The sequence below is a fragment of the Schistocerca piceifrons genome, chromosome 1, assembly GCF_021461385.2.
Source record: "Schistocerca piceifrons isolate TAMUIC-IGC-003096 chromosome 1, iqSchPice1.1, whole genome shotgun sequence".
Taxonomy (NCBI): domain Eukaryota; kingdom Metazoa; phylum Arthropoda; class Insecta; order Orthoptera; family Acrididae; genus Schistocerca; species Schistocerca piceifrons.
Window position 1 is genome coordinate 298,352,890 of NC_060138.1, and position 19,553 is coordinate 298,372,442.

Here is a 19,553-nt window from a genome sequence, read left to right on the forward strand (position 1 = left end):
AACTGAATTGAATTGGTGTCCCTTGCTGCAGCTACTAACACAGTGACATGTAATTTTGCAACTGAGTGCAGTACACAATGATAGGATTTTTAAATGCTTGGTGAAATACCTTCAGACTTCAAGAAAATGTGATAATTCCAATTCCAAAGAAAGCAGGTGCTGACAGGGTGAGTATTAATGAACTATCAGTTCAATAAGAAATGGTTTTTTTTTTTTTTGTTTTTGTTTTTTTTGTTTTTGGTTTTAGGGCGCAAAACTTCTATGGTCATTAGCGCCCAGCCCGTGACTGAGGAAACAGTAAAAAACCGAAATTTAAAACCAGCAGCAATGGGAACAAAGTCATAAAATTTGAGAAACTAAAAGCAAAAGGAATGCTTAAAAATCCACTACAGAAAGGGGTTGGTTGTCCCCAAAAAAAGCTTCAAATGACTGACGTCATTTCACTGTCACTAATAAACTGGAGAACGCGGTCGGCTGAGCTCGTGTCATCTGCTAAAATCGACGAGAGATCAGGCGATAGCTGTAGACGGGAGCGTAACGGATTAAAATAGGGGCATTCAATTAAAAGGTGTCTTACCGTCCACAGCTGAGAGCAGTGGGGACAGAGTGGGGGAGGATCGCCACTTAAAAGATGTCGATGGCTAAAAAGACAGTGCCCTATCCGGAGTCTAGCTAAAATTACCTCCTCCCGACGACGCGTTCGGGAGGAAGAGGTCCAAGCGCAAGGAAGGGCTTTCACTTCCCGCAATTTATTATGGGGAAGTGTTGACCAATGCGCATGCCATAAATGAGCAACTTTGCGACATAAACCGCTCCGTAGATCGGTGAAGGGAAACGACTGAATAGCTGGCCGAGGAAGAGAGACTGCAGCCTTGGCCGCTATATCGGCCGCCGCATTCCCACAGATACCAGCGTGTCCGGGAGCCAGAGGAACGCCACCGAGACGCCCCCCAGGTGGAGCAAGCGCAGACAGTCCTGAATCCGGTGGACCAGAGGGTGCACAGGGTAAAGAGCTTGGAGACTGAGGAGAGAGCTGAGAGAATCTGAGCAGATTACGTACTGTATCCGCTGATGGCGGCGGATGTAGTGGACAGCCTGGAGAACAGCGTAAAGCTCCGCAGTATAAACCGAACACTGGTCGGGAAGCCGAAAGTGATTTGGGGTGTCGCCAACAATATAGGCACTCCCTACACCTAACGATGTTTGGTTGGTTGGTTGGTTTGGGGGTTTAAAGGGACCAGACTGCTATGGTCATCGGTCCCTTTTTCCAAAGGCAAAGAACACCCACAGAGAATAAAAACGAGGAACAGAAGAGATCACAGACGATACAGAACAAGAGAAACTGAGACAAAGACAAGACAAAACGAACTAAAACCACACAGAGTGTGACAGTGGTTGGCCGACCATAGAAATAAAAAAGGAAAAGCCAACCACTTAGAAACACATTTAAAAAAAAACAGTTGAAAATCATAGGCCAAAGGCCAGAATCAACACAAAACAATAAAATAAACAGAAACACTCAAATTAAATGATAAAATCCCCCTGCCCGAATAAAACGTAAAACTAAGTCAGCCATAGTGGAGTCGTCTGTTAAAAGGGCAGGGAGCGTATCAGGCAGCGCAAATGTCTGCCTGACCACAGCTAAAAGGGGGCAGGCCAACAGAATGTGGGCCACTGTCAAAGCCGCCCCGCAGCGACATACAGGAGGGTCCTCCCGGCGCAGTAAATAACTGTGTGTTAGCCGGGAGTGGCCAATGCGGAGCCGACAAAGGACGACGGAGTCCCTGCGGTTGGCTCGCATGGATGACCGCCACACAGTCGTCGTCTCCTTAATGGCACGGAGTTTAGTGGGTGTAATCCGATCGCGCCATTCAGCGTCCCAAAGCGCAAAAACTTTTCGGCGGAGGACTGCCCGCAAATCAGTCTCTGGGAGGCCAACATCCAGAGATGGTTTACACGTGGCCTCTTTCGCCAGGTGGTCAACATGTTCATTGCCGGGGATACCGACATGACCGGGGGTCCACACAAAGACCACAGAGCGGCCGCAACGCGCAAGAGTATGCAGGGACTCATGGATAGCCATTACCAGACGAGAACGAGGAAAACACTGGTCGAGAGCTCGTAAACCGCTCAGGGAATTGCTACAGATCACGAAGGACTCACCTGAGCAGGAGCGGATATACTCTAGGGTTCGAAAGATGGCGACTAGCTCAGCAGTGTAAACGCTGCAGCCAGCTGCCAAGGACCGTTGTTCGGAATGGTCCCCCAGAGTTAGCGCATACCCGACATGACCAGCAACCATCGAACCGTCGGTGTAAACAATTCCAGAGCCCTGATACGTGGCAAGGATGGAATAAAAGCGGCGGCGGAAGGCCTCTGGAGGGACTGAGTCCTTCGAGCCCTGTGCCAAGTCGAGCCGAAGGCAAGGGCGAGGAACACACCACGGGGGTGTACGCAGAGGCGCCTGGAAAGGAGGCGGAACAGGGAAAAACCCAAGCCCGCAGAGAAGCTCCTTGATGCGTACGGTGATCGGATAACCCGACCGGGGCCGACGGTCCAGCAGATGGACGACCGACTGCGGGAACAAGACACGGTAATTTGGATGCCCGGGCAAACTAAAAACATGGGCAGCATAAGCAGCCAGTAATTGTTGGCGTCGTACCCGCAGTGGAGGTACACCTGCCTCCACTAGTACGCTGTCCACAGGGCTGGTGCGGAAAGCACCAGTGGCAAGGCGTATCCCGCTGTGGAGAATTGGGTCCAGCACCCGTAACGCAGAAGGGGATGCTGAGCCATAAGCCAGGCACCCATAATCCAGACGGGCCTGGATTAACGCCTGGTAGAGCCGCAACAGGGTAGAGCGGTCGGCGCCCCAGCGGGTGTGGCTCAAGCATCTCAGAGCGTTTAGATGCCGCCAACACGTCTGTTTAAGCTGCCGGATATGAGGCAGCCAAGTCAACCGGGCATCGAAAACCACCCCCAAAAACCTGTGAGTCTCCACCACAGCAAGGAGTTCGTCGGCAAGATAAAGCCGCGGCTCAGGATGGACTGTTCGGAGCCGGCAGAAATGCATAACGCGGGTCTTGGCTGCCGAAAACTGAAACCCATGCGCTACAGCCCAAGACTGCGCCTTACGGATAGCGCCCTGTAGCTGACGTTCAACAGCTGCAATGCCAGTAGAGCTGTAGTAAAGGCAGAAGTCGTCAGCATACAGGGAAGCGGAGACAGAATTTCCCACGGCCGCAGCAAGCCCGTTAATGGCTATTAAAAACAGACAGACACTTAAAACGGAACCCTGTGGCACACCGTTCTCCTGGACGTGGGAGGAACTATACGAGGCCGCGACTTGCACGCGGAAGGTACGACACGACAGAAAATTGCGGATAAAAATCGGCAGAGGACCCCGAAGACCCCATCCATGAAGCGTAGAAAGAATGTGATGACGCCATGTCGTATCGTATGCCTTCCGCATGTCGAAAAAGACAGCGACCAGGTGCTGACGGCGGGCAAAGGCAGTACGGATGGCCGACTCCAGGCTCACCAGATTGTCGGTGGCGGAGCGGCCTCTACGGAACCCACCCTGAGACAGAGCCAGAAGGCCCCGAGACTCCAGTACCCAAAGCAAGCGCCGGCTCACCATCCGTTCAAGCAACTTGCAAAGAACGTTGGTGAGGCTAATGGGACGGTAGCTGTCCACCTCCATAGGGGTCTTTCCAGGTTTCAAAACGGGGATGACAATGCCTTCCCGCCATTGCGACGGAAACACCCCCTCGACCCAAAGATGGTTGTAAAGATCGAGAAGGCGCCGCTGGCAGTCCACTGAAAGGTGTTTCAGCATCTGACAGTGGATGCCATCTGGCCCAGGAGCGGTATCAGGGCAAGCAGCTAGAGCACTGCGAAATTCCCACTCACTGAATGGAGCATTGTAAGATTCCGGGTGGTTGGTGCGAAACGAAAGGCTCCGACGTTCCAGCCGCTCTTTAATGGAGCGGAAGGCCTGGGGGTAATTCGCAGAAGCGGAACTCATAGCAAAATGCGCTGCTAAGCGATTTGCAATGACGTCGGAGTCAGTACAAACGGCTCCATTCAGTGAGAGCGCAGGGACGCTGGCAGGGGTCCGATAGCCGTAGACGCGTCGAATCTTGGCCCAGACCTGCGAGGGAGTGACATGGAGGCCAATGGTGGACACATACCGCTCCCAGCACTCCTTCTTGCCTTGGCGGATAAGGAGGCGGGCCCGCGCACGCAGCCGTTTGAAGGCGATAAGGTGGGCTAAGGAGGGATGTCGCTTGTGACGCTGGAGCGCCCGCCGGCGATCTTTAATCGCTTCAGCGATCTCAGGCGACCACCAAGGCACAGCCTTCTGCCGAGGGGACCCAGAAGAACGGGGAATGGCAGATTCGGCGGCAGTAACGATGCCGGTGGTGACCGATTGAACCACCGCATCAATGTCATCAGTAGAGAGAGGCTCAAAAGCGGCAGTGGAGGAGAACAAATCCCAGTCAGCCTTATTTAGAGCCCATCGGCTAGGGCGCCCAGAAGAGTGACGCTGTGGTAGTGACAAAAAGAGCGGAAAGTGGTCACTACCACACAGGTCGTCATGCACACTCCATTGGACAGATGGTAAGAGGCTATGGCTACAGATGGAAAGGTCAATGGCGGAGTAGGTGCCATGCGCCACACTGAAGTGTGTGAAGGCACCATCATTCAACAGCGAGAGATCGAGCTGCGACAATAAATGCTCAACGATGGCGCCTCGACCTGTGGCCACTGACCCACCCCACAGAGGGTTATGGGCGTTGAAATCGCCCAATAGCAAGAAAGGTGGCGGCAATTGGGCGACCAGTGCAGCCAGGACATGCTGCGAGACATCACCATCTGGTGGAATGTAAAGACTGCAGACGGTAACAGCCTGTGGCGTCCACACGCGTACAGCGACAGCCTCTAAAGGTGTCTGGAGAGGGACAGACTCGCTGTGCAGAGTGTGAAGGACATATATGCAGACGCCACCAGACACCCTTTCATAAGCTGCTCGGTTCTTATAATAACCCTGATAGCCACGGAGGGCGGGGGTTCGCATCGCTGGAAACCAAGTTTCCTGGAGAGCAATGCAGAAGAAAGGGCGAAGGCTGAGAAGTTGGCGGAGCTCAGCTAAATGGTGGAAAAAACCGCCGCAGTTCCACTGGAGGATGGTATTGTCCATGGTTGAGAAAGGCGTGAAAGGACTGGGAAGGCAATTTACGCCGCTTGTTCACTCACTGCCACCGATTCAGTACCCGTACGAGAGGCATCCATGGCGTCTGAGGGACCAGCGAGATCAAGGTCCTCAGCGGACGCTAGAATCTCGACTTCATCCTCAGACACAGAGCGCGAAAGGTGCGGTGGGGTTGGTGCCACCGCAAGTTCTTTGGCCTTAGAGGTCTTTCTCTTGGACTTCTCTCGCTGAACCTTGGGTTTCACCGGCTGGGAAGGCTTCACCGATTCAGTCTCCGGGACAGAGGAGGATCGTGAAGCCCTACGCCCGGCCGCTGGTGAGGACTTATGCCACTGGTGGCCGTCATCCTTCCCGCTGGTGGAACCCTGGGAAGGGAGGGTCCCAAGGGAACTCTTACGGGCGAGAGTAGCCGAAGAAGTTAGACGCTTCTCCGGCTGAGAAGCGGGGACGGACGTCCCCGACGGGTGGGAGGAGGTTGCTCCTGAGGTAGGTGGTGCAGGAGCAACCGGTTGGGTAGAGCCCCCCACGGGCAAGGGGGCAGGAGTAGTCTTACTGCTTATCGAGCTGGCTGGAAGTCTCGAAACTGATGGAGCTAGCACAGTTGTTGTAGCAGCTGCATAAGAAGATGTCATTCTCACAGGATGGAGTCTGTCATATTTCCGTTTGGCCTCAGTATAGGTCAGCCGGTCCAGGGTCTTATATTCCATGATTTTGCGCTCTTTCTGAAAGACTTTGCAGTCAGGCGAGCAAGGTGAATGGTGCTCCCCGCAGTTGACGCAGATGGGAGGCGGGGCACATGGAGTATCGGGATGAGATGGGCGTCCGCAGTCGCGACATGTGAGGCTGGAAGTGCAGCGGGAAGACATATGGCCGAACTTCCAGCACTTGAAGCACCGCATCGGGGGAGGGATATAGGGCTTGACGTCACATCGGTAGACCATCACCTTGACCTTTTCCGGTAACGTATCACCCTCGAAGGCCAAGATGAAGGCACCGGTAGCAACCTGATTGTCCCTCGGACCCCGATGAACGCGCCGGACGAAATGAACACCTCTACGTTCTAAGTTGGCGCGCAGCTCGTCATCAGACTGCAAAAGGAGATCCCTATGGAAAATAACACCCTGGACCATATTTAAACTCTTATGTGGTGTAATAGAAACGTTAACATCCGCCAACTTGTCACAAGCAAGTAACCTGCGGGACTGGGCGGAGGATGCCGTTTGTATCAGTACTGACCCAGAGCGCATTTTAGACAAGCCCTCCACCTCCCCAAACTTCTCCTCTAAATGCTCGACGAAGAACTGAGGCTTTGTGGAGAGAAAAGACTCCCCATCAGCTCTCGTGCAAACTAAGAATCGGGGCGAATAACTGTTACCTCCATCCTGAGACTTACACTCTTCCCACGGCGTGACCAGGGAGGGGAACGTTTTCGGATCGTACTTCTGAGCATTAAATTGAGCCCGAGAACGCTTAGAGACTGCTGGCGGCTGGCCGCCAGCGAGAGATGATGTACCACGCTTCATTGCGGGTCATCCGCCCTGATGCCACCTACTCCGACCAAGGGCCCTCCCCACGGGCGCCACCCAGCCACAGCAATAGCCACCTGGCAGGATGGCCATTGCCGGGAGTCCTGATGCCCCAGGGAGATGGGCATCTACTCCTTGGCATACGTGGGGAGTGAACGGCGCAGGCATCAGTAGAGCGATCCCTGTGTTGTCAGGGGGCTACAACCAAGAGGGTACATGGCGGCCCCACCACAACGGACTGGCTACCGTGCTGGATGTTAGGTGACATGTGGTCCATGGGCGTCGTCAGTGCAGAAAATGGCCCTGCACAGTGCTTGGCAGAAAGTGCACGCAGGGGCGCATCGATGCCCAAGAGATGGAGAGCGGGCAAGACTGCAATGCAACGACGAATAAGATGGCGAAAGTTCTCAACACAACACGGACACAATGCACCAAGTAAGGCGCCCTTCCCCAATCGGCTCGCTCTTCGGAAAAATTTTGAGATATGGAGGTCAAACCCGACAGGGGACCATCACATAAGGCCGAAACGTTTGAGACTCCTTTTAGTCACCTCTTACGACAGGCAGGAATACCGCGGGCCTATTCTAACCCCCGAACCCGCAGGGGGTCTAACGATGTTTTCGAGCCGTCGGTGTAAATAAATGTGGCGTCCGTCATTTGTGCACATAGAGCAGCAAATGCCCGACGATAAACAAGTGTACGGGTACCATCCTTGGGAAATTGACAAAGGTCACGGAGCAAGTAGATCCGGGGACGGAGCCAAGGCGGTGCCGTACCCCAAGTTGTCAAGAAGGTTTTGGGAAAGCGGAAGGAAAGAGAATGGAGCAGTTGACGGAAGCGGACTCCCAGGGGTAGTAGGGAGGAGGAGCGGCCTGCATACCCTACATCAAAGGAGGCGTCGAAAAAAAGGTCATGGGCTGGATTAGCAGACATGGAAGACAGATGGCTAGCATAACGACTCAGAAGGACTGCCCGCCGATTGGACAGCGGCAGTTCAGCAGTCTCAGCATAAAGGCTTTCCACAGGGCTGGTGTAAAAAGCTCCAGACACTAAACGTAATCCACGGTGGTGGATAAAGTCGAGACGCCGAAGAATAGATGGCCGAGCAGAGGAGTAGACTATGCTTCCATAATCCAATTTCGAGCGCACTAAGGCGCGATAGAGGCGGAGAAGGACCACTCGGTCCGCTCCCCAGGAGGTACCATTCAGGACACGGAGGGTGTTAAGGGAACGCAGACAGCGAGCCGAAAGATAGGAAAACGTGGGAGGACCAGCACAGTTTTCTGTCAAACATAAGACCCAAGAATTTAGCGACGTCGGAAAACGGAAGGTTGACAGGACCTAGATGTAAGGAGGGCGGAAGAAACTCCTTACGTCGCCAAAAATTAACACAAACGGTCTTACTGGGTGAGAAACGGAAGCCGGTTTTGATGCTCCACGAGTGGAGGCGATCGAGACATCCTTGAAGACGTCTTTCAAGAAGGCTGGTCCGTTGAGAGCTGTAGTAGATCGCAAAATCGTCCACAAAGAGGGAGCCCGAGACATCAGGAAGGAGACAATCCATAATTGGATTTATGGCGATGGCAAACAGTACAACACTCAGCACGGAGCCCTGGGGTACCCCGTTTTCTTGGGAGAAAGTACGGGAGAGAGTAGTGTTCACCCGCACCCTAAATGTGCGCTCTGCCATAAATTCGCAAAGAAAAAGGGGCAGCCGGCCTCGAAAGCCCCAAGAGAACAGTGTGCGGAGGATGCCTGTCCTCCAACAGGTATCGTATGCTCTCTCCAGATCAAAAAATATTGCTACCGCTTGGCGTTTCCGGAGAAAATTGTTCATGATATAAGTGGAGAGAGCAACAAGATGGTCAACTGCAGAACGATGCTTTCGGAATCCGCATTGGGCTGGTGTTAAAAGACTGCGGGATTCCAGCCACCAAGATAAACGGTAATTCACCATACGCTCCAAAACCTTACAGACACTACTCGTGAGAGAAATGGGGCGATAGCTAGAGGGGAGATGTTTGTCCTTGCCAGGTTTCGGAACGGGAACGACAATAGCTTCCCGCCATCGTCTGGGGAAGGTACTGTCAGTCCAAATTCGATTATAAAGGCGAAGGAGGTAATGCAGACTATGGGTTGATAAATGCAGCAACATTTGGACATGGATACCATCTGGTCCTGGGGCATAGGAGCGAGAAGAAGAGAGGGCATGTTGGAGTTCCCGCATGGAGAAAACAGTATTGTAGCTTTCGTGATTTTGAGAGGAGAAAGCAAGATGTCGCACTTCCGCTGCACGTTTCTTCAGGAGAAACGCTGGCGGGTAATTTGAAGAGCTCGAAATCTCAGCAAAGTGCTGACCCAATGAGTTAGAAATTGCGATGGGGTCCACTAAGGTATCATGCGCGACAGTGAGCCCAGAGACCGGGGAGAAACTAGGCGCGCCTGAGAACCGTCGCAGCCGACTCCAAACTTCCGAGGAGGGAGTGAAGGTGTTAAATGAGCTAATAAACAATTTCCAGCTTGACTTCTTGCTATCGCGGATGACGCGACGGCATCGCGCACGGAGCTGCTTATATCGGATACAGTTGGCCAAAGTTGGATGGTGACGGAAAATGCGAAGAGCACGTCGCCGCTCACGTATTGCGTCACGACATGCCTCGTTCCACCAAGGAACTGGGGGGCGCCGGGGCAATTCGGAGGTGCGTGGTATTGAACGTTCCGCAGCTGTAAGAATAACGTCGGTAATATGTGTGACCTCATCGTCGACGCTGGGAAAGTGATGGTCATCGAATGTCGCTAGAGACGAAAAAAGTGTCCTATCGGCTTGGGCAAACTTCCAGCGTCGCGAGCGCATATATGGCAGTTGAGGCTGCAGTCTAAGGACACATGGAAAGTGGTCACTCGAGTGTGTATCATCAAGGGCGAACCATTCGAAGCGCCGAGCTAGCGGAACAGTACCGACCGCAAGGTCCAAATGAGATAAATTTGTCGTGGAGGCAGACAAAAATGTGGGGACCCCAGTGTTGAGGCAAACTAGATCCGCTTGGTGGAAGACGTCTAGCAATAGTGAGCCACGTGGACAAGGATGTGGAGATCCCCAAAGCGGGTGGTGGGCATTTAAGTCCCCAACCAGCAAATAGGGGGGTGGAAGCTGACCAAGAAGATGAAGGAGATCAGCTCGCGCCATTGGTGTGGACGATGGAATGTATACCGTACAAAGAGAGAACGTGTATCCAGAAAGGGAAAGACGGACGGCGACAGCTTGGAAGGAACTGTTTAAGGGGATTGGGTGATAATGGAGAGTATCATGGAGAAGAATCATGAGTCCTCCATGGGCTGGAGTGCCTTCAACAGAGGGGAGGTCATACCGGACGGACTGAAAATGAGGGAGAACAAAGCGGTCATGGGGACGCAGCTTTGTTTCCTGAAGACAGAAGATGACCGGTGAGTAGGAGCGTAAGAGGATCGACAATTCATCCCGATTGGCTCGAATGCCGCGGATATTCCAGTGGATAATGGACATAGGGTGAACAGAAAATGGAGGAATGTGACCATGGGTGCTGTCAACTCAACGACTGCTCAGAGCTTGCGACCGACAGCATGGAATGGCATTCAGTCAAAGGCAGAAGATCCTGATCCATAGGTTGGTCAGGAGCAGCTCCTGCCACCAGCGATCGGCCGGTTGACCGGCCACCAGCAGTGCGCCTAGGCGACACAGAAGACGGCCGAGGGCGATTTCCGCCAGGCGGTGCTGTAGATGGGACTCGCCTTGGCGGAGAAGGAGAGGAACTGTGTTTCTTTGTAGCCTTCTTGGAAGTATGATGTTTAGATGAAGGAGGAACAGATGGTTGTGAAGTTGCGGTACGTAAAAACTCCTCACGAGTATGCTCTTTTTTCGAAGACTTGGCGTCTGACTTTTGGGCTCGAGATTTAGCAGAACCCGACGAAGGGTGAGCCATAGAGTGGGCAGGTGAAAGAGGTGAGGTTGAACGGGCGATCTTTGCGCTGGCCGATCTGACGACCGTGGTACTAAAGGTGAGGTCGCAAGTTTGCGTGGCCGCCTCCTTTGTTGGCCGAGGAGAAGCAAGGACAGTGCTGTATTTTCCTGTCTGAGGCACGGTGGGCTGTCGACTGGCGAATAATTTTCGAGCAGCAAAGGTCGAAACCTTTTCCTTCACTCTTATTTCCTGGATGAGCTTTTCGTCCTTAAAAACGGGGCAATCTCGAGAGGAAGCAGCGTGGTCACCCATACAGTTGATGCAGCGAGGGGATGGAGGTGGACAAGCACCCTCATGGGCATCCTTGCCACACGTAACACATTTGGCCGGATTGGAACAGGACTGGCTGGTGTGATTGAACCGCTGACATCGATAGCAATGCGTAGGGTTTGGGACGTAAGGGCGAACGGAAATTATCTCATAGCCTGCTTTGATTTTCGATGGGAGTTGAACTTTGTCAAATGTCAAGAAGACAGTGCGGGTTGGAATGATGTTCGTGTCAACCCTTTTCATAACCCTATGAACAGCCGTTACGCCCTGGTCAGACAGGTAGTGCTGAATTTCTTCGTCAGACAATCCATCGAGGGAGCGTGTATAAACGACTCCACGCGAGGAATTTAAGGTACGGTGTGGTTCCACCCGGACAGGGAAGGTGTGGAGCAGAGAAGTACACAGCAATTTTTGAGCCTGGAGGGCACTGTGTGTTTCTAACAACAGGGTGCCATTCCGTAATCTGGAACAAGACTTTACAGGACCTGCAATTGCATCGACACCTTTCTGAATAATGAAAGGGTTGACCGTGGAGAAGTCGTGACCTTCGTCAGACCGAGAAACAACAAGGAACTGTGGCAACGATGGAAGAACCGTCTGTGGCTGAGACTCAGTGAACTTACGTTTGTGAGCAGACATAGTGGAAGGTGAGGAAACCATTGCGGAAGAATCCCCCATGATTGCCGGCGTCTCCGATGGCGCACTCCTTCCTTGTGGGGGCCCTCACTGAGGGCACACCCGCCTTAGGTGATTGTTCACACCTCAGGTCACACCTCCCGACAAACAGACGGAGGGACCAATCGGCACTTTCGGAAGGTATCAGCTCGGGTAATCACCCCTCCCTGGGCCTGGCCGTTACCAGGGGGTACGTACGTGTCCTACCTGTCTACCCGGGGCGGGGAATTACGCGTTACCCCGTCACCGGCTACGCATGGAAGTGCGTGGGTCGGCCTTCAGACACGCACAGGGAGGAAAAAAGAGAAAGGGAAAGGAAAGAAGAGGGGGTCTCAAATGCCGCAGCGGAGAAAAGGGCAAAGAGAAGAGGGAAGGAAAAGGGAAGGACAGAGGAAGGACGAGGACTTGCAAGTGTAGAAAGCAAGGAATTTGGAACAGTTTCGAGCGTCCGTCTCCGGACGTAGGCACAAACCATACTCCCAGAGGGGGAGAAAGGGAAGGAAAGAGCCAGAGGAGAGGGAGGGAGGGGGGGAAGATGGGGGACGGGGAAGGATGCGGAGAGGGAAGGGAAGGTATGCAGCCCGGAAAGGAAGGAGGGCCACATTAGCTGGGGGTCCCGTGCTCGCTACGCACGTGTCCACAAAAGAGTTGTGGACCCCCTGGGGGGTAAGAAATGGTTGCAAAATAGTGACATGAATTCTTTGTAGAAGAATGGAATAACTGGTGGAAGCTGACCTCAGGAAAAATCAGTTGGATTCTGGAGAAATGTGTGCACATGTGAGGCAGTAATGATCCTACAATGTCTCTTAAAGAATAGGTTACGGAACGGCAAACCTACACTTAGAGCACGTGTAGACTTAGAGAAAGCTTTTGACGATGCTGAGTGGAGTACTTTCATTGAAATTCTGAAGATATCGGGGATAAAATACTGGGAATGACAGGCTATTTATAACTTGTACAGAGACAGGTTTGTAGCCTACCCCCATGTTTTTTAATCTGTGCACTGAACAAGAAGTAAGGGAAACAAATGAAAAATTTGGAGAAGAAATTAAAGTTTAGGGAGAAGAAATAAAAGCTTTGAGGTTTGCAAATGATACTGTAATTTTGTCAGACACAGCAAAAGACTTGGAAGAGCAGTTGAATGGAATGGATAGTGTCTTGATGGTTGGTTGGGTTGGAGAGAAAGGGACCAAACTACGGGGTCATCAGTCCCTTTTCCCCACATTCAAACAGGTCGCGGAGTAAAACTATTCCCCGAAAAGAGTCTGGGGAGTAAGAAAGATAGAAAACTAACAGGGAACACCACTAGAGAAAATGAAAGAAGCAAGACAAAAGGAGAAAGTGTGCACTAAGTGGTAGAAGACATTAAAATAATATAGCAGATGGCCTGGACTGGCTGAAGGAGGATGACCCAGCCACTGTGCAACACACTAAAATCTCCAACCTAAAAGACAAGGCTAGAGGAACACAGATAGGGAAAAGACAAACACCAAGGCGAACAAACAGGAAAGAAAGAATGAGGAAGAGTTATAATGGAGACAGGGTGAAGGCCTGAGAGAGATGGCCAGACACCCACCCTTAGATTGTGTGATGAAAAGCCCCCTCATGAAAAAATGTACAATCAGATCAGCCATTGAGGCACTGTCTCCCAATACCCTAGACAGTGTGGTGGGAAGGTTAAAAGTCTGCCGCAGAGCAGCTAAAATTGGGCAGTCCAAGAAGATATGGAGAACAGTCTAGTGGGGACCACTGTGCCACTGAGGTGGGTCCTCGCAATGGAGGGGATGACCATGAGTCAGCCAAGTGTGGCCGATTCAGAGCTCACAAATGACAATGGAGTCCCTGCGAGTGGCTAGCATACATGACCGCCATGCATTCATTGTCTCCTTGACAACATGTAGTTTATTTGGTGTACCGAGGGGAGTCACTCAGTATTCCAGATCCCGAAAACTTTACAGCGTAAGACCGATCGGTGATCAGTTTACAGTGTGCCTATTCCCAGAGCTGGTTTACCAGTAGCACATTCATTTCCCAGGATCTCGACATGTCCTGCGGCCCAAATGAAGGGCACTGAATGTCCACTGTTTCCAAGGGCATAAAGAGTCTCCTGGATAGTTGTTACCAAAGGATAGTGATGGAAGTGCTGGTTGACAGCTTGTAGGCTGCTTAAGGTATCATTACAGATGACAAATGTCTCACCTGTGCAGGAGCGGATATGCTCATGAGCGCTAGAGACGACTACCGATGAAAACGCTGCAGCCATGTGGAAAGGAGTGCTGTTTGACCATCAACCATACAGCCATTGCTGGAGACTATTTCAGAGCCCTGGAACTCGCTGAGAATAGAGAGAATTGCTGGTGGAGGGCCTCAGGTGGAACCGAGCCTTTTGGGCCTTGCAATAGGTCCAGACGAAGATGCGGCCAAGGCATGCACCATGGAGATGTACATGAGTAGACCCACAGGAAAGGAGGGAGACAAAAAGTATTGAGTTCAGTAAGAAATGACTGAACATGGACTGCAATTGGAATCCCTAATCAGGGCCACCGTTGCGGGACATGGGTTTCCATGTTAGGGAAAAAGAGATGGTAATTTGGATGATGAGGCAAACTACAAATGTGGGTAGTATAATGTGCAAGCAGTGGTTGTTGCTGCATGATCTGCAATGGAGGAATTCCAGCTTCCACAAGCAGGCTTTTCACTGGGCTTGTTTGGAAAGCTCATGTTGCAAATCGAACTCCACAGTGGTGTATAGTGTCCAGGAGACAAAATGCTGATGGCGATGCTGAACTATATGCCGGGCCCCCGTAATCAAGACAGGACTGCACAAGGGCTTTGTACAGCTGCAGGAATGCAGGGCGATCTGTACCCCAGTCAGCGTGGCTCAGGCACTGGACAATGTTGAGATCCCACCAGCACTTTCCCTTAAGCTGACAAAGATGAGGAAGCCAAGAAAATCAAGCATCGAAAACCAGTCCTAAAAACCGCTAAGTGTCCACTATGTTAAGCAGTTGGTCATTGGGGTAAAGTTCCGGACGTGGGCAGACAGTATGACAACAACAGAAGTGCATGATGCAAGTCTTGGCACAGGAGTGAGGGGCCATGACTGTGTCTTTCATATAACTCCCTGCAGTCGATGTTCAGCCACTCCAATAGAAGAGGAACAGAAAGGAATACAAAAATCGTCAGCATATAAGAGCAGGGAACAGGTGACCCCACCGCTGCTGTGAGACCATTGACAGCCACTAAAAACAGTGGGACACTGAGTACACAGCCCTGTGGGACCCCATTCTCTTGGATATGTGGCAAACTGTGTGAAGCACCGACTTGAACTTAGAAAGTGCGGAGTGACAAAAAGTTCCCTATAAAAATTGGAAGCGGGCCCTGGAGACCCCACTCGTGCAGAGTACCAAGGATGTAGTGTCGTCAAGTGTTATCGTAGGCTTTCATCACATTAAAAAAGTTGGCAATAAAGTGTTGACTGAGGGAAAAGGCCGTTCGGATGGCAGACTCCAGGTACACCAAGTTGTCAGTGGCGGAGCGACCTCGGCGAAAAACGCCTTGGGACAGAGCCAATATAAGTGCCAGCTCACCATACATTTGAGCAATTTGTACAAACTGTTGGTGAGGCTAGGACAACAGCTATACACATTTGCCAGTGTGTGTAGTGCTTTATGGGAAAATATGACTGCTCCTGCACAGCTGCCAGTGTAAATCCCACTACACCCATATCCTACACTACAAATGTAAAGAATAGTACACATTAAGAATGACTGCTATGCCTATACCATGAACGGCAACCGGATAAATTGCATTTGTATACAACTGGAAATAATTCTTCTATTCATCCTTAAAATCCAAATGTTGTGAATATATCCTGATTCATTCTAAAAATGAATCTGAGACTTTTGCCTTTCGTTGGGATTAGCTCTACCAACTGAGCTTCCAAGCACGGCTCACAACTCACCTTCACAGCTTAAGTGCTGCCAATACCTCATCTCCTACCTTCCTAAGCTCATAAAGTTTTCCTGTATACCTTGCAGATCTAGCTCTCCTGGAAGAAAAGTTATTGCAGAGACATGACTTCACCACAGCCATTCACTCTGCAGCAGTGTGTTATTATGTTGTTATTTAAAATGTTTTATGTTGTTTGTCTTGTTCCAGGGCTTATCACTTATGTAGCTAACTAAATTTAGACTAACTACGTTCCCTGAAAGGAAATGTAAACACAACAAAATAGCAGAAAGCAAAGCTTTGGAGAAAAAAGTGAAGGAAAAAGACCAAACTGTTTCTTGTAAAAAAGAAAAAACAAATTACATGGAAAATAATTATTTAAATATTCTTTCTTGTTATTGTGAAATAGCATGATAAAACTATAACTTACCAGCATTAGCTGTTGACAGCTCTTCAGGTGTAACAGAGCTGCTTTCTGGATATGCAACTTTGTTGTTTGTAGTGCACTGGCAGTGTATTTGGGCACTTGCCCATGCCAAGCTCTCAAATACATCACTGAAATTAGAATAAATGTCTAAGTCTATATCGAAAAAATCTGTTTTATTGTTATAATGAAGCTGCATCTTTCTATGGAAGAAAATAACAGAACAATGCACAAAATAATTAAATTATTAACACAGCTGGTATTTTACAATAAATTTATTGACATGCTCCTTGCATTAAAAGCTGCTGAAAATGCATTGTATTATGGACCTACTATCCAAAGTCATTCTTAGAATCAGCTACTAAATACTTATTTGGTGACAGAATGGACTAATGGTATTATTCTATTAAAATAATAATTCATCATCTGATATAATGTCATCTTATAAGGTTATAATAAGAATTTATTCTGATTAATCCAGCACACTCTAGACTTTTATATCAAGTCAGATTGTCTCTGAAAATTTTTTACATAATATAATGCAGTCAAATATTGAGCCGCGTCCAAAAGCTTATACAGCAGCCTAGTCTACAACTTATGTTTATATTTTATGCAAGAATGACAATATTATGAAAAGAATAGATGGCTACTCATCACAAGGCAGAGAGATTAAGTCACAGATACACTCAACAAAAAGACTGTCAAACAAGTATGCTTTCAACCAAAAAGGCCTTCATCGAAATCAGATAAAACACACACACACACACACACACACACACACACACACACACACACACACACACACACACACACACACACACGCAAACGCAGCTCACACACACATGACCACAGTTTCTGGCTGCTGAGGCCAGACTACGAGCAGCAGTGCATGATGGGAGAAGCAATCTGGATGGTGGAGGTAATGCCCTCAACACATGGGACGAGGTAGCTAATATTGACATCACTCTCTACAAGTTTTGTGATGTCACTTCCCTCTCTTGTTGAGAAGCCACCTTTACTCATGAAATACAAAAATAAGTTCTGTGATATTTCCGTAATGTGCCATATAAAGTAGAACCAATAGGAAGCAAGGATGCTTCTTATGTCACAAGCAGAAAACAAGATGCCTTACTGTACCTGTCATATTCAGCAGAAGCTCATATTTGAGAGGTTTTATGCTATATGTTACACGCTATGAATATATGCCATTTTTAAGCACCAGCACGTTGAATGTCTCGAAAATGAATCATTATTGGTGTGATTTGCTGTAATAAAATGACAAGAAATGTCCTACTGGTGTTACAACTTGCGGGTAATGGGAGTAAGCCGTTTTAAGCAACAACCTATTTAGGATTCATGAAAATGTATCACCCTTATTATGACTTATTACATAATTGTCAATAACATTTCAGAGAGAAAAGTAAAGAAAAAGAGACTAAGCAAAGGTGAATTATAGCACAGTGTAGATAGTTGAGGCACTGGGACGTAACTCCAGCATTTGACAGGAAGAGAGTACATGTCCTGTTATGTCAAAATCCTTTTTTTTATCTTGTTCTGTAAAAGGCTGTGGGAGTTTCATTCAAAATTAACAGAAATATTTTTTGTAAAATTTGATGTTATGTAAATAGAAGGGCGTGCTCTGTCGGGAGCAAGTGTGTTGATTTGGTGAACTTATATAAGCTGACGTCTTTCCTAAGTGGCCACAAATCTTCTATTTTTATCTTATTACATGTTCACAGATATTAAAGATTTTGTTTATGTATACCACAGAGAGAACAACATGACTAGCATATGGTAAGGAAAGGAAATGTTCGCTTTAACAGAGCTAATGAAGGATTCTATTCAAGTCCATTTTTGTGAACAAACTCTATGGTTTGCAAGACAAATAAATGTGACAACCACCTCACTTGGTTGGTTGATTTGGTGATTAATTACAGAGGTCTCAGATTAAAACCATACCCCAAAGGAATCCTATCACTCGAAATCCAGGGAAGAAACAAAATGTGTAAAACTATCTTTGTAACCATATTGAAGTAAAAAATGAAAGTAGCTAGGCAAAATTGAAAACATTAACTATAACAAAATAGCAGTAGAAGTTATTACAACAATATAGAAGACAGCCTGGGATACTCTGCAATACACTAAAATCTCCAGACTAAAAACACAAAGTAAGAGAAACACAGATGGTGAAAAGACGAACACCAAGTAGAACAGACAGCACCAGAAGGAGTGAGAAAAAGTTAAAATGCAGGTAGGGTGAAGGCCTGGGAGATAAGGCTAGGTGCGCACTCTTAGACTGAGTGATAAAAACCCCCATCTCGAATAAAACTTGAAATTAGGTCAGCCGCAAAGGCATAATCACCCAACACCTTACGTAGTGTGACAGGAAGGTTAAAAGACCACCTCAGGGCAGCTAGATTGGGGCAGTCCAACAATTTGTGGATCCCGAAAACTTCACAGCATAATACCGATTGGACATCAGTTTCTGGTGTACAAATCTCCACAGTCAGTTTACTGGTAGCCTATTTTGCCAGCCTGTCAGCAATTTGATTTCCCAGGATCAACATGACCTGGGGTCTAGATGAAGGACAACGAATGTTCACATTGTTTGAAGGTACAAACAGACTCCTGGATAGTCATTTCCAAAGGATGATGAGAGTAGCACTGGCCAAGAGCTCATAGGCTGCTTAAGGTGTTTCTACAGATGAGGAAGAACTCATGAGTGGGAGGACCAGTACTTGAGAGACAGAGACTCAGGTGTGTCAGTAGGTTTTTGACATCTTTGCTGCAGCCAGTGCTCACGAGTTGAGAAACCAGTGCAACCAATACATTCTGAGGTACTTCATCAACGGGGGGAAGACAGACATTGCAGACGTAATATCATGCATTGTCCTTATCCTGACAGCCACAGCCTCTAAAGTTTTTTGGAGAGGCACAGATTTGCTATATACAGAGTCAAGTACATATATACACACTCTACATGACACCCTGTCATAATCAGTATGATTCTTGTAATATCCCTGATAGCTACAAAGGGTGGGGATCCACACTGATAGAAACCACGTTTCCTGAAGAGCAGTGCAGAAAGCAGTAGAAGAGCTTAAGAGTTGTAACTCAGCCAGGTGGTGGAAAAAACCACTGCAATTCCACTGTAGGATTAAGCTATCAATGTACAGGGAGGGCATGAAGGGACCGAAGAGGCAATTTATGCCCCAGGGTCACCTTTTACCATCGGCTGAGTGCTTCTCGTGGTTGTGTCCATTAGCTCTGAGGCTCTGGGGAGGTATGGGTCCTTGAACACTAGGATCTCCCTCTCATCCTCAGAACTGTAGCCTGCAGGAAGCGGTGGTGTGGAAGCCCCTGGATCTCTTTCTTCTTGATAGTTTTCTTTTTCCTGTCCTCACTTCTCTTTCATTTTCTCTGGCTGGGAGGGCTTCTCTTGAGTTTGTCTCAGGAACCAATGAGGATTGTGAAGCTCTCTGACTAGCAGCCTG

The 19,553-nt window shown here is 49.2% G+C and overlaps 1 protein-coding gene across 4 annotated transcripts in view; it reads right to left on the minus strand.

Annotated features, from left to right (window-relative positions):
* Positions 1 to 19,553, minus strand: part of LOC124793985 (RAB6A-GEF complex partner protein 2) — a 106,629-nt gene that overhangs the window by 70,025 nt on the left and 17,051 nt on the right. For 3 of the 4 annotated variants that reach the window (XM_047258064.1, XM_047258063.1, XM_047258062.1), the window contains exon 2: positions 16,066 to 16,190. In XM_047258064.1, coding sequence (XP_047114020.1) covers positions 16,066 to 16,190 — 125 coding nt within the window. Of the gene's footprint in view, positions 1 to 16,061; positions 16,191 to 19,553 lie in introns of all 4 variants that reach the window. The other variant, XM_047258065.1, reaches the window with a different exon arrangement.